This window comes from Salvelinus fontinalis, chromosome 2 (assembly GCF_029448725.1).
Source record: "Salvelinus fontinalis isolate EN_2023a chromosome 2, ASM2944872v1, whole genome shotgun sequence".
NCBI lineage: Eukaryota > Metazoa > Chordata > Actinopteri > Salmoniformes > Salmonidae > Salvelinus > Salvelinus fontinalis.
The window spans coordinates 58548774-58562782 of record NC_074666.1 but is presented as its reverse complement, the minus strand read 5'-3'; the positions used below and the strand labels follow the sequence as shown (position 1 = coordinate 58562782).

The window sequence follows — 14009 nt, the reverse complement described above, 5'->3', positions numbered from 1 at the left end:
ACAAGTGGAAAACTGTTGATGCACAATACAATTTTGATATTGCACCTTGTGTATTATACTTTTATAACTCTTAACAGTAGGTTCAGACCTCGACTGAGTTCCTAAACGCAGTCTAGGGGGGCCCTGCGCCTAGTCTACGTATAGGAAGAGGCGGCTTTCCTTCGGCCAAACATTTTAAATATACAGGTATCACATTGGCCTACAGGTAGGACATGCACAGAACACACAACAGGTACTCTGATTGAAGGAGGCAATCTGCAGTTGCTACATCCATTTTTGGACTTATAAATTCATAATATATACCATTTGATTCTTGAAGAAAATAACTTAGAAATGCCTCATTAGCTTAATTCAACTGTCATAGCCCATGATAAACCAACATATTAGCTTGTAGTATTCCAATGTTTGTAAGCAATGTTCATTGAAACAAATAATGTATATCCTCAAAACATGGTTAAAACTTGAATTTTAAAATGGATGGTCAGTCCTTGCATCCATAGCTCTGTCTATGAATTTGAGAGTGGTAACATTTCTCCAGGCCCATCCCTCAGCTTTTTACCAAAAACAGAGGCGGTGTGTCTGCCTTGTTATTGTTTCAACTGTAGATTTACCCTTTAATGTGTTTACATCATATTGAATCCTATATAAAGAAATGTAATAGGATCTGTGTGGTTTACATGTTTGAAAGAGCTGAAAATCCAGGTGTTTTAATCGGTTTATGGATAGATTATGACCTTACTCCAATAAACATAATCAGAGTAAGGCGTTAAAATGACTAATGCCAAACTCGGAGTATTGCCATAATCAGATTAATATCGTAATATTAGCGTGCCTGTAGGAAATATATGGCTCATCTATTTGCCTTCAAGACAGAGTTTTATTAAGCAGGGGATAGTGTGTTGTTGGATATGACCATACTTCCAATATACAATACAATCATAACCTGAGATAGACAATTAGCACAGAGTAGTTAAATACCTTTGGCAGCTGTGTTACCATATGTCATTTCAAAATGATATAACTACAGGATATAATTATAGTCACATAATTAATTCACAGATATAGTAGCCTATGTGGATTGAAAAGCACCCCCGTTCAGTTTCTCTTCCCTCATTTGAATTTTTTATTGGGACAACAGAACACAAAAATGGTCACTTCAAAATTATTTCAGCGCTATAAAATCACCCATAAAAGTGCATTATATGAAGTCACCTTATAGAAAGGTTATAGCTAAGAATATAACTAAGATTATAGCTTCGGAATGTGTTGTGCTCGTTCGAGTACATTGGTTCATCAGGAAATGGTGAGGTGGTGGGTGTCGGTCTGGGATTAAGTATCAAGTTCCTCCATGCTGAACCTCCAGTCCTCCTTATATACATGAACCCTTTTGTAAAGGATAGAAATGTTCTGGTCCTTCCAAGAATCATATAGTTATTTTGAAAGCTTGAAAGTGCTTGAAAGTGGGTTCAGCTCTGTGATCCTTTGGCACCGTTTGGTTTTCCATCTACGGTATTCAAAATGTTTAATAGGGTCACTGGGCTTTTGTGTTACAGGGTATTATAATGTTCCATCGGGTCACATAGGCTGTGTGTTTTCCCTGTCAATGGGCCACATGGAGGGGGAGTGGTCCTGGGGATGGGTAGGGTGGGGGAGGCCCTGGGTGGCAATCTGGGTGGCTTGCTTGGGGAGCAGGCTACGGTCTCTCAGTGGTCCTGGGGTTGGCCAGGGAGGTGAGGGTGGGGGAGGCCCTTAGCCTGGGTGACCGCCTGGGTGGCCTGCTCTGGCACCAGGCTGGGGTCTGTCAGGATGGACGTGGAGGTGCTCAGGAGACGGAGTGAACTAAGGACCACTGAGGAGAGGATCAGGTAAGAGGGAGATGAGGAGCGAGAGAAAGAGAAAAATGAGACATACACACAGACAGACACACAGAGTAACACTTGATGACTATCTGACAGAAGACAGATAAACACACAGACAGATAGACAAAAATTTGATGACTAACAAACAGACAGACCAGAAGACGAACTGATAGTCATTGAAGCTGGTGATGTTGAACTCACTGGGTCTGAGGGCAGGCAGAGAGCAGTGCTGGTCCAGCCAGGACAGAGTGGTGCGACAAAGATCCTCAACACTGGCTGTGGACACCATCCCGTTATAGGACTCAAACAAGGGCTCTATGATAATGCTGAACTGAGCCCGTGTTTAGGAAAGCACCTAATTCATGTATTATTATGACACACATGACACTATTTACAATATGACACAAAATATACATATCCATACTTCTGATTGGCTGTTCATATGTGAGCTACTAGTCAAACCAGACCACTTGTTTCACTTTTTCCAAATACTGTAGGCGCGGTTGACTGATCTTGTCTGGTGCAATGTAAACAATGGAGTCATCTATTTAAAAAAAGACCATCTGGCACTCCAGAAAAAGTCCATTGTTTGAAAGAAAACAAATACTATTTGAACCCAGGTCTGGATCTAACACTGAATCTATGCTTCTCCTAATTGTGCGATCACTGAGTTTAAAGATACGATCCAAAACTTCCAGTTCTGTAGTGTCTGTGCCCGGACGTACTCTCTGAACTTCTCCCTCATGTGGTCGAAGCGTTGACGGGTAATGGGCACACCAGTGGCAGGCAGCTGCTGCTGGCATACACTGCATCGGGCGAGAAGTGGTATGAGCACATACACACGCACGCGCACACACACACACACAGATTATGTTTAATGTGTTTCAAGATGGTGGTCTTACTTGATGGCAGAGTTGAGGAGCAGAATTTCGTCCCTGAGTCTCTGAGCCTCCTCATGTAGCTGAGATCTCTCCTGCTGCATCTTACTGATGTACTCGACTGTCTTATGTAGCGTTGTGGCCTTGCTGATCTGGGACATGGGACAGAGCACAGAGACAATAATGTAGATACATAATGCTCCATGTTTTTACTTGTTCTATTTCTACGGAACAAAGGGGTTACTGCTGAGCAACACCACACGGAATCTCATGCTGTGCGTTTGGAATAGTGGGAGGACATGACTACTAAAACCATTCTGTGTTACTGTAACTGAGATGATTGGTGTTGATAACAGTTCCTAAATACCGCTCATTCCAGCTTCTCATCCTCTGCACCACTATGCCTTGTGTTGTGCAGTAGGCCTTTCCATGTAAAAACCTGCATGAGCACTAACATATGAAGTTCATAGTAGCACATAAAAGTTGGTGTAAAATGAATGATAAGAGTCTAGGTATTTGAGAAATGAAGGCATTGATTTCTGGTCAAACAGTTGGAAAAGGGGTCTTAGAAAACACCTTGCAGCAAAAGTCTTAAAAAGTATTAAATATACATCAAAACACAATGCTGAAGTAAAGAGCCCTACCAACTAAAATCAACATTTATAGTTAGTTGTGCAGAAATGATTTGTCTTCTGTGACCAAAAACCCGCATATCTTTAAGATATTTTCTAATTTCTCTCCCTCATGAGGAGGGAGGATAATGACAATTCACGGAAGTAACAAGTAAAGGTAGACCGACCAATTAGCTATAGTGTTTTTACTGATAGCAATTTGGTTTGTGATTTATTAAGTGATTAAAATGCATCATTCTGCTACCAGATCAGTAACAGAATAACCCAAAAATCAGGAACAGAATGACTGCAACTGAATTGCCTATGGGAATTCATAGTAGTTACAAACCACAATTGGGTCACCTGCTACTGTCCTCCCTTCCACTCTTTTCTTTCTCTTTCTGTAACATGGTAGTTAAAGCAAGAGTGTGAAAACAGTCTGAAGAACCCTTCCCTCTCTCTCCCAGTCTCTCGTCTCTCTCTCTCCAGTTAATGTCACCTCTCCCGGCTCTCACTGACAACTACCCATGAGCCCACTCTCTTTCCATTTACTGTAACCAGCCTTCTCAACCACTGTGCATCGACCAACACCGGACGTTGAAAAGTAGTTGAAATTTGATCAGTCCAAATCTGAACCAATCATAGATGTCTGTTTCACAAGTTTGGACAGCACAGCACTGTACAGTACAGTAAAGGAAAGTAGAGTATAGGTCAGTACAATATAGTACAGTACTGTACTGTACAGTAGAGTTTAGTACAGTACAGCACATTAGAGTAGAGTACAGTATAATCTACTGTACTGTACTGTACTGTACTGTACTTAACCAGAATATATTTTTTCAAACTCAAGTTGTCTTGTCATAGCTGACACCCCATTCTTTCTGCAGACATCTCTTAATCTTAATTCGGAGTAGATATTTAACTTGGAAAAGTTGGAAAACGTGTTGTTGGAAAACGTGGTCACATAAAAAAAACTGAGGGTCATTCTGTTGCACTTTACATTTATTTTTGTAAAATTTCCTGTGGAAATTGTTAAAAGTAGTCCTGGTGGATAGAAGAGTATGGTTTGTTTAACTTTGCAATCAAAGATTTTTGTTTGGCATACTTTTTAATGTGAAAAACCAGAGTCTTGAATATCTTACTGCAGTACCTACCTTTATACTTGGCTGAGAGCTTAGTGTGGTGACGAGACTGTGTAGAGTATCAAAGCCTAGCTTGATGTTGAAACGTCTCTTCTGCTCAGCAGAGATGTGAGTTATCCTCCTGGTCTCTGTCTGCAACAAACACACCCCTCATAAATCAGGAACTGTATGCTTATAAATTGAGATTGTCAACATCTATCTATCGACGGTCTCCTCAACTCGGACACTATTCATTTCTCTAACACTGGTGGAGTGCAATGAAGAATGGCGCCGGAGGGGATGGCTGCCGTTTTACGGGCTCCTAACCAACTGTGATATTTTGTGTGTTTCTTTGCATTGTTTGTAACTTATTTTGTACGTAGTGTAGCTGCTACCGTCTCTTATGACAGAAAATAGCTACTGGATATCAGAACAGCGATTACGCACCTCGAACTGGACAAAGATTTTTTCTTTAATGAGTCTGACGTGAAGGATATTCTGCATCTCCACGACCAGGCCCAAATCCACATAATTTGCATGAAGAAAATACGGAAATACAGGGGGCGGAGGTAGCAGTGCCTTGTGTGAATTTGTCGGCGAGTGGGTAATCCGCCTCTACCATCCTTTCTACTGACCAACGTGCAATCACTTGAAAATAAACTGGATGATCTCCGCTCAAGACTATCCTACCAACGGGACATTAAAAACTGTAATATCTTATGTTTCAACGAGTTGTGGCTGAATGACGACACAGATAATATACAGTTGGCTGGGTTTTCCATGCATCGGCAGGACAGAACAGCTGGTAAGACAAGGGGTGGTAGAGTGTGTGTATTTATCAATAACAGCTGGTGCGTGATGTCTAATATTAAGGAGGTCTTGAGGTATTGCTCGCCTGAGGTAGAGTGCCTCATGATAAACTGTAGACCACACCATCTACCAAGAGGGCTTTCATCTATATTTTTCATAGCCATCTATTTACCACCACAAACCGATGCTGGCACTAAGACCACACTCAACGAGCTGTATAAGGCCATAAGCGAACAAGAAAATGCTCATCCAGAAGCGGTGCTCCTAGTGGCCGGGGACTTTAATGCAGGCAAACTTAAATCCATTTTACCTAATTTCTAGGTAAAACGTGCAACCAGAGGGGGAAAAAATCTAGACCACCTTTACTCCACACAGAGACGCATCCAAAGCTCTCCCTCGCCCTCCATTTGGCAAATCTGACCATAATTCTATCCTCCTGACTCCTGCTTACAAGCAAAAACTAAACCAGGAAGTACCAGTGACTCGCTCAATACAGAAGTGATCAGATGACTCGGATGCTATGCTAGCACAGACTTATTTTTTTACCTTTATTTAACTAGGCAAGTCAGTTAAGAACAAATTTTATTTTCAAAGACGGCCTAGGAACAGTGGGTTAACTGCCTTGTTCAGGGGTAGAACAACAGAATTTTACCTTGTCAGCTCGGGGATTCGATCTTGCAACCTTCCGGTTACTAGTCCAACACTCTAACCACCAGGCTACCTGCCGCCCCATGCATTAAGGAGTATACCACCTCTGTCACCAGCCTCATCAATAAGTGCATCGACGACGCACCCCCAGTGACCGTACATACATATCCCAACCATGGATTACAGGCAACATCCGCACCGAGCTAAAGGCTAGAGCTGCTGCTTTCAAGAAGTGGGACACTAAGAAACACTGAAGCTTTCATGAGAGCACCAGCTGTTCCGGACGACTGTGTGATCACGCTCTCCGTAGCCGATGTGTGCAAGATCTTTAAACAGGTCAACATTCACAAGGCTGCGGGGCCATTCGGATTACCAGGAGCATGTGCGGACTAACTGGCAAGTGTCTTCACGGACATTTTCAACCTCTCCCTGGCCGAGTCTGTAATAGCTACATGTTTCAAGCAGACCACCATAACCTGCCTAAATGACTACCACCCCATAGCACTCACGTCGGTAGCCATGAAGTCCTTTGAAAGGCTCGGCATCAGACCGTAAGGCGCTACAGAGGGTGGTGCGTATGGCCCAGTACATCGCCAAGCTTCCTGCCATCCAGGACCTATATACTAGGCTGTGTCAGAGGAAGGCCCAAAGAAATCCCAAAATCCCCCATCCCCAAGTCTTATCCCCAAGTCATAAGACTGCTGAAGAATTAATCAAATGGCCACCCGGACTATTCACATTGACATCGCTGTTTATTATCTATGCATAGTCACTTTACCCCTACCTACATGTACAAATTACCTTAACTAACCTGTACCCCAGCACATTGACTCAGTACTGGTACCCCCTGTATATAGCCCCGTTATTGTTATTTTATTGTATTACTTTTTATTTTATTTTTTACTTTAGTTTATTTAGTAAATATTTCTTGAACTGCACTGTGGGTTAAGGGTTTGTAAGTAAGCATTTCACGGTAAGGTCTACCTGTTAAATTTGGTGAATGTTACAAATAAAATTTGATTTGATTTGATTGGGGGGAAAACACATAAGTCGTCTGATAACCAGACCTTGAGTTCAATTTAGGAAAGACATACTAGCAACAGTATTTTGTTTATTCATCATTGTGTTTCTATCAGACAGTAGTTTTAGGTATTTCATAGGATGTATGTTGAGTAATGAATGGTCAAGTTGTTTTTGCTTACCTTGTTTGACTCCATTTTGGAATGTCCAGGTAAGGAGTGCGGAGACTCAGTGTTGGATGCCCTCTCTAGAAAGTTGGTTGGGGACATCTGCCCTGAGTGTCCCGAGAAGCTCACTAAAAACAAACAAACAAACAAACAAACAAACAAACAAACAAACAAACAAAGAGGAATGGCTTTCTTTGCTTTACAACCACACATGACATGTTAAACATTTTTACATTAAATTATGTTCGTCCTTAATTACCTGTTAAACTATTTCTCTCAGAACCATAGATCTGTACAGGGGAGAGTTTTTCTGTCTTGGGGATGAGGAGAGGTATGTTGGGGTGTGTTGAGCCCTGGGTGAGGAGAGCAGAGACGGCAGATCCGTGGGAGGTACTAGCGTATAGACCGGCGTGGCTGTGGGTGGACGTCTGGCAGTGAATTGGTGTAAGAAGTGGGATCCCTGAGGGCCAGGGAGACCCGGGCTGCAGCTGAGATCCAGACACTCCTCCGATGCGCATGCTGCTGCTCGAATGCTGAACCAAACACATTATCTGATTAAAAGTGCAACTGTAATCTGCAGTAAAGGTTTGAATTATGTCTTTGAAACTCACGCCTGTGTTAACTAAAGAAACTATATTGGCCTTACTGGAGAGTTGGGAGAGGTTGACCTGTGCCCTTTGGTTGCTACTAAAGTTGCATCGAATCCCAGCGTTGGTTTGCCTAAAAACAAGATGGTCAAAAGTGAACTGTGCGGAGGTAAAACAAACGTACAATGGTTTTGGTTAATGTTTCTGTAAGACAGTGATAGTGGATAACGGTGAATACAAGACCAAGCGTGTTGGAACGGCATGTGCATCAGTGTATCACTGCGGTATGAAAGTATGACGAAGGAAAAAAAATAAGTGAATGGATATGCTCACGTTCTTGCATGCTGGAGGACAGTAGTTTTGCCAGGAAGCTGGTCTGGGGGGGAGCCGTCTGAGGGGTGGACAGACGGGACCCCATCTGCACCCCCACTGCTGTCTTCTGCTTGTGCTTCCCCCGTCTACCACCCGCCACACCCGGCTGCTGTGGAGCTGAGAAGCAGTGAGGAGGTACACTGAGAGAGGGGAGGGCCGGGGCCGAGACCACGGACGAGTACCCCTGAGAGAGGCAGGATGTTGGCGAGTACATGTCTCCCGTGGTGGAGTACCCGTGATGACCCTGGGGATCCGATCCCAGAATACTGCCACCCATAGTGGATCCCGTGTGGGTGATGACGGTAGAGGTCACTGAGCTGGCAGTGGTGGCGTGGTAACCGTACTTGTGACAGGGAGGCGGATACAAAAAGGTTCCGTCTCCAGGGGAGACGGGCTGCTGTTGTATGTTGGTGGTTGCGATGGAGACGGCGGCGCCGGAGTAAGTCTGGTGTCCATAGGAGGGCATGGCCCCTGATACCATGCTGGGAGTATGGTACTCGCTGTGGTAATCCTGTTGTTGGTGACCTTTGAACTTGGGGTTGTTAGTGGGGTTGAAGGTCATTTCAGAGGTCAGGGGTTGTCTGTGATAGCCAGGGCCTGACAGAGAGTTGGATGAAGAGGGCTGAGACAGGCTGTCAGATGAGAGGTTGGACTGAAAGAGAGATTCATTGTCATTAATCATGACTAAAACATTTTGGGTACAATTTATATTATAAACTATCACTTCAACAGTAAACAGTAAAACAAACTATGCAATGAAAACGCAGGAACCCAAAACAAAGAATACATAGTGCAGGCAATATGTGTCAAATTTGATGTGAATGGTTGACTTTTTCATCCCTTTTCCATCCCCTAACAGTGGAAGAACAACAGTTTCCAAAAATGTCAAGCAAAGTGCTTAGCTACTGTACCTGAGCTAGTTGAGTGTTGACGTGTAGCTGTGGAACGGTGACCACAGGGCTGGACACAGAGGGGAAAGCCCCGCTGGAGGAGCTCTCAAAGTAGCCACAGTCAGCATAAGCAGCCTGCTCCAATGACTGGCCCCGGTAGCTCATAAAGATATCTAACAAAGGGCAGGAAAAAAGACAATCATCAACCCTATACTCTTAGAAAAAAGGGTTCCACACGGGTTTCTTGGCTGTCCCCATAGGAGAGCCCTTTTTGGTTCCAGGTAGAACCTGCATGGACAGATGGAAGGAGATGATACCCTGCCATTAGCAAGGCGTATGCCCCACCCACCTGAGGATCTGTCTTTTTCAGCCACCTATTTCCTGTGTTTGAGGGGTGCAAAATCCACGTCACTTAAATCTCGCTGGATTGATTGCTTTCATTTTACTCCTGCAACTCTTTCATACTCTTGCTTATGCGTGACGTTTTTTCCCCCGTTAACGTTACGACCGCGGAAATGTTTGTAATGACCTGTCAAACACACCCTGGTAATGGCTGAAATGGGCTTAATGGAATACATTGTTCAACTGTTGAATCTATAAGAACGCTAAAGCTTTGTCAGCGATTAAACACACAGTCTCGACACTTACATCACAAGAAAGAGAAGAGAGATCACTTTGTTTTGATGGGTGTTCATTTTTTGGTGGAATTTTAAAAAAGTAATAATTTAATACAGTTGAAATGTTTACAAATTAGGTGCGCTGAAATGAAAGCAACTTCCTAAAACACCCAGTTTATAGTGATATTATGTCTGATATTGCAAACAATGTAGAGTATGCTTAAATAGGTGTAATCTAGAGCCAAGCGTGTTATCCTGCTATTAACACACTTGTTGAATTATGCAACAGAACATGACAACAGTAATTAATGAGGCAGTCTAAACAGTGAAGGTAGGGTAGACAGAGCAAGTGTTTGGTGGTTGCAGCCCTGTCCCACACCTTTATGTTATTGTGTTCATATATGCAAACACAGCCACCATATTTATGCAAATGAGGCACATGTAATTCAATTTATTTTAACACAAAATATACAAAAAATACCTGATACAGTAAGACAATTTATATATGAGTACATTCTAATAAAAAAGGTGAAATTTTACAATAAAATGAATACCTGCATTCCAACCTAAATCCCTGAACTCTATTCATTATTTGTCCGTGCCAGTACATTTTTTATGTGCTATAATCATGTCAATAGCTGATGGATTATAAAAAATTCAAAAAGTTTGAAAAAGTATCTTCATCCATTGTCCAAATGTTGCATTTATTAGTTGTATTTAAAACGTTTTAACAATTTTGATGACTGTTGCTACTGCCATCAGTTGCACTATGTCACTGACTTTGAAGGAAAGATCACACCTGAACCATGTTGATGAATCAACATACTGTCATTAAAACACATCTGCAGTCTTGGCAAGTATAATGTCTGTACTGAATAATGTACATGTACATGTAGCCTAATTTTTGTGCAAATGGATAAAAAAGTGGATAAAAAAGTACGAAAAAAGTATGAAAGTGTATGCACTCACTACTGTAAGTCACTCTGAATAAGAGCATCTGCTAAATGATTAAAATGTTAAATGTAAATAAATAAAGATATTTTCTATTTTAGTCAAGTCTATTATAGTCTATTCTGCGTACTTCATTCAGGATTATGTTTGCATGTCTGTTGCTTACTCAGGAAAGGCATCTGATCCATTACATAATTCTATGGTCTTATCTGCTTGTGGCGTGATGATGACACCATAGAATCTGACTGGGTGGGCTTCCAAAGTATGTCTGCCCTTGCCAGCGGTCATGACGCATCATAAAACAACGTGCCCACTGCCAACTTGGACAGACATTGTTTACACCTCGCAATAAATGATTTTCAAGCAGAATACGGAATACTATTGCGGTGACCGTATTAACGCCACACGAGTCATGAAGGCAGTCAAATTCCACGTGACCGTTTAGTCATGGTAATTAGGATTCTCCAAGCTCTGATGCTGCGGATGGCCATTAGTAGCCTACCAAACTTGCTAACTGCCTGGTACTCAGCACTCTATTGTCCCTCTAATCACTCTGACATCAATGCAAATGTATCCGAAAATCTAATCAAGCACTTCATGATGGCCCATGAGCTGATGTTGCGCAACATTTCAATAGGCTATGAAATTGCGTGAGAAAACAGAGTGATGGCCTCTACTAAAAAGAGGAGTCTCAGCTTTCTATAGGCTTGACCTACTATATTTATTTCTCAACTCTCCTAATATTAAGCACATTAATTATATTTACTACAGGAGTATAGCCTACCTGACTGGCATGAAAATAAACCACGGGATAAAGCGTCCTCCTTTATTTAAGTGTATAGATAAAATGTATTTTTTCCACAGGCCCTGCTTCGATACAGGTGACAATATTAGCCTATCACTTGTTAATTATATATTATCACCTGTGAATGATGCCCAGCATAAGAAACAAAGCCTTTTTTTTTATTACTTTCTCGAATCATAGTCACACACCTTATGTAGCCTAGCCCATAGGTCTATATGTTTTGATAAGGTTTGTATTACAACTAAAGTGGCCAAATAACTTCTTAAAATTAAGCACATTAATCTGCTTTAAAAGGGGTGTAGAGCCTAACTGGTATACATAAGCAGTGAGTGAGTTTCAAGTTTGAGGAAGATAATTTTCACCATAAAAATGCACCTTTATAATAAAAGCATTACATGCATAATCGCATTTGCGGTCACTTTTGATAATAGTGTTTTCCGCTAAGGAAACATTCAAGCTTATAGCCTACTACCATGTGTGCATTGCTACGCTTATAATGTTAAGAAATAGCCTAATATAGCCTTTATCAACATTTTAAGCTCAACGTTCTAAACTGTTGTATCAGCCACATTGCATAAAAACGTTTTTTTGATGCTAGTGGTGGTATTCATTTGGGATCTATCGCATCCCACAACTGTCGCAGACTATGTTTGGAATATTTATTTATCGCACAGAATTGAATAGGTTGACCTTTGTACTATGCGGGTTAGTAGATTGGCATAGCCTAGTGCTTTGCTGTTCGTTAGGCCTACTTGTCTTGTTGGCTGACAAATTAAATGTAGACAGTTCTATATCATCAATATGTAATTCGGAATTGGATAAGGATGCACGCAGTTCCGTCCCCAATGTGTCTGTCTTCACTTGTAGCCTGTGAGAAAGACCTGATCACATGATGGAGCGAGCAGCACTCAGGGAGAAGGGCACACTGCCCGCAAAGGGCATAGATTTTAGGGTGTATTACGGCCATACAATGGGGATTCCGCCGTTAAATTCTAGGCATTATCAAGTGCTTGTCAAATTCTGAATGAGAGACTGATAAAGTGTGTACAGCCTACTCAAAAAACAAAGCAGAGCTCATGCCTTTCAAGCAACTTTTTTCAAATCATCATTAGAGTTGCATCATTCAGCCTTACGATGTATTAAAAATCTAAACATATAGCCCAATGTTTGTAGAACAACTAAAGTTACATTAATAACTCCAAATTAAGCATATAGGAATACCTATTTATTTTTGAACCGCTCATCACAGAATAGCCACATTCCCTCAAATCGTTTGGAGAAAATAATGCCTTGGAATTCTAAGCAAATCTTAGAAGTCTGCTAAATTAACTAGTGTAGCCAAACGCCATTTGGCTACACTATTATTCTGTTCTTCTGAAATAGACTACATTTTCTTCATATCATGCTTCTTTAGACCTGTCTAAAATAAATAATGGATTTATTGTGAAGTTGTAGGCTATATTACATGGATTTATTAGACTTTTTAAAATGTAGATGTTCCAAAGGTCTGCATCGTAGGCTATGTGTGGAAGCCAGGAGATGCTAAATTTGTTTATGTTAATTAACGTTCAATTACCATGAGACCGACAATTATTTGCTTGACAATCACGGGCTGACGAAATTTCGTGACCGCCACAACCCTAAGTATACCCTTTCAGGACAAATACTGTAAAGTACAGCCGTCAAAGCAAATAAACACACGTGAGTACATCACTGCACCATGATACTGGCCCAAGCCCATTGTTGCCAATCACTTATTTAGTTGTTTCTATCATTTTAACCATATTCAATTCCCGCCTCTATGATAACAACATTCTGTGAATCCTTTGCACAGCAGGTACCAGGAATTTATTTCAGTGAAATCAGGAAATCGTTTTTTAAGTTTAAAACAAGTTGAACGAAATAATCTCCTTCCCCAATGAATGCAATATTTTAAGGGAATACCTGTTAAGATATGAAAAAATCCCATAAAATCTAGCAGTAGTACATTTTCAGAGATAATTTACAAGAATACTTACCAATATGAACCTTAGTCCCTTAGCAATGTGAACCTTCAAAAAGGTTAAAAAAGACACTGTGTCAGTGGGCAACCCTACTCTAACAACTGAGGATCATACACACTCACACCAACCTGGTATGATATACAACCTGAGATCAGTGACCAGCGGCGTAGCTTTGTTTCCTTCCGTCTCAGTCACATCATGGCATTGGTGTATGTTGTGACACAGTCACATGGAGGGATGGGAAGGGAGTCTCTATTTGTGTGTCCATTAGTTAAACACATGGGCCCTGACAAGCACCCTGCCACCCTGCTGACCCTGGTGACGGAGGCAGAAAGCTGATCCCAAAGGACCCTACTGCCAAAGGACCCTGGTACTGGCAAGGCCATAAGAACAGACCAGGAGGAACATGCACATGCCAATACCCCTGACAACCCACTCACACACACAGTACAGGGGACTACAGTACCGGTATGTAGAGGGACGAAATGCAGCACTGACAAATATATAATTATCAAATCAATATGGCAGTCCAGGGCATATTACTATCCTAGGAAGTGATCAAACTGAGAGTTGCAACAATGCAATAAAGAGTTCCTGTAATAAACAATGTTATCCTCTACTCAAACCACCGGAGAAAAAAATAAATCATACTACCTTCCAATATCTCCAT

General features: G+C 41.6%; 1 protein-coding gene across 1 annotated transcript in view; it reads right to left on the bottom strand.

The window, feature by feature from the left end:
• Positions 1–857: 857 nt before the first annotated feature.
• LOC129822113 (carbohydrate-responsive element-binding protein) overlaps positions 858–14009 on the bottom strand; it is a 33435-nt gene continuing 20283 nt past the window's right edge. The window contains exons 8-17 of the mRNA XM_055880067.1: positions 8985–9136; positions 8035–8725; positions 7761–7834; positions 7374–7647; positions 7130–7242; positions 4503–4622; positions 2762–2889; positions 2542–2665; positions 2061–2190; positions 858–1849 (exon numbers count right to left, since the gene is read on the bottom strand). Of these exons, the coding sequence (XP_055736042.1) occupies positions 1704–1849; positions 2061–2190; positions 2542–2665; positions 2762–2889; positions 4503–4622; positions 7130–7242; positions 7374–7647; positions 7761–7834; positions 8035–8725; positions 8985–9136 (1952 nt within the window). The 3' untranslated portion in view covers positions 858–1703. The remainder of the gene's footprint in view (positions 1850–2060; positions 2191–2541; positions 2666–2761; positions 2890–4502; positions 4623–7129; positions 7243–7373; positions 7648–7760; positions 7835–8034; positions 8726–8984; positions 9137–14009) is intronic.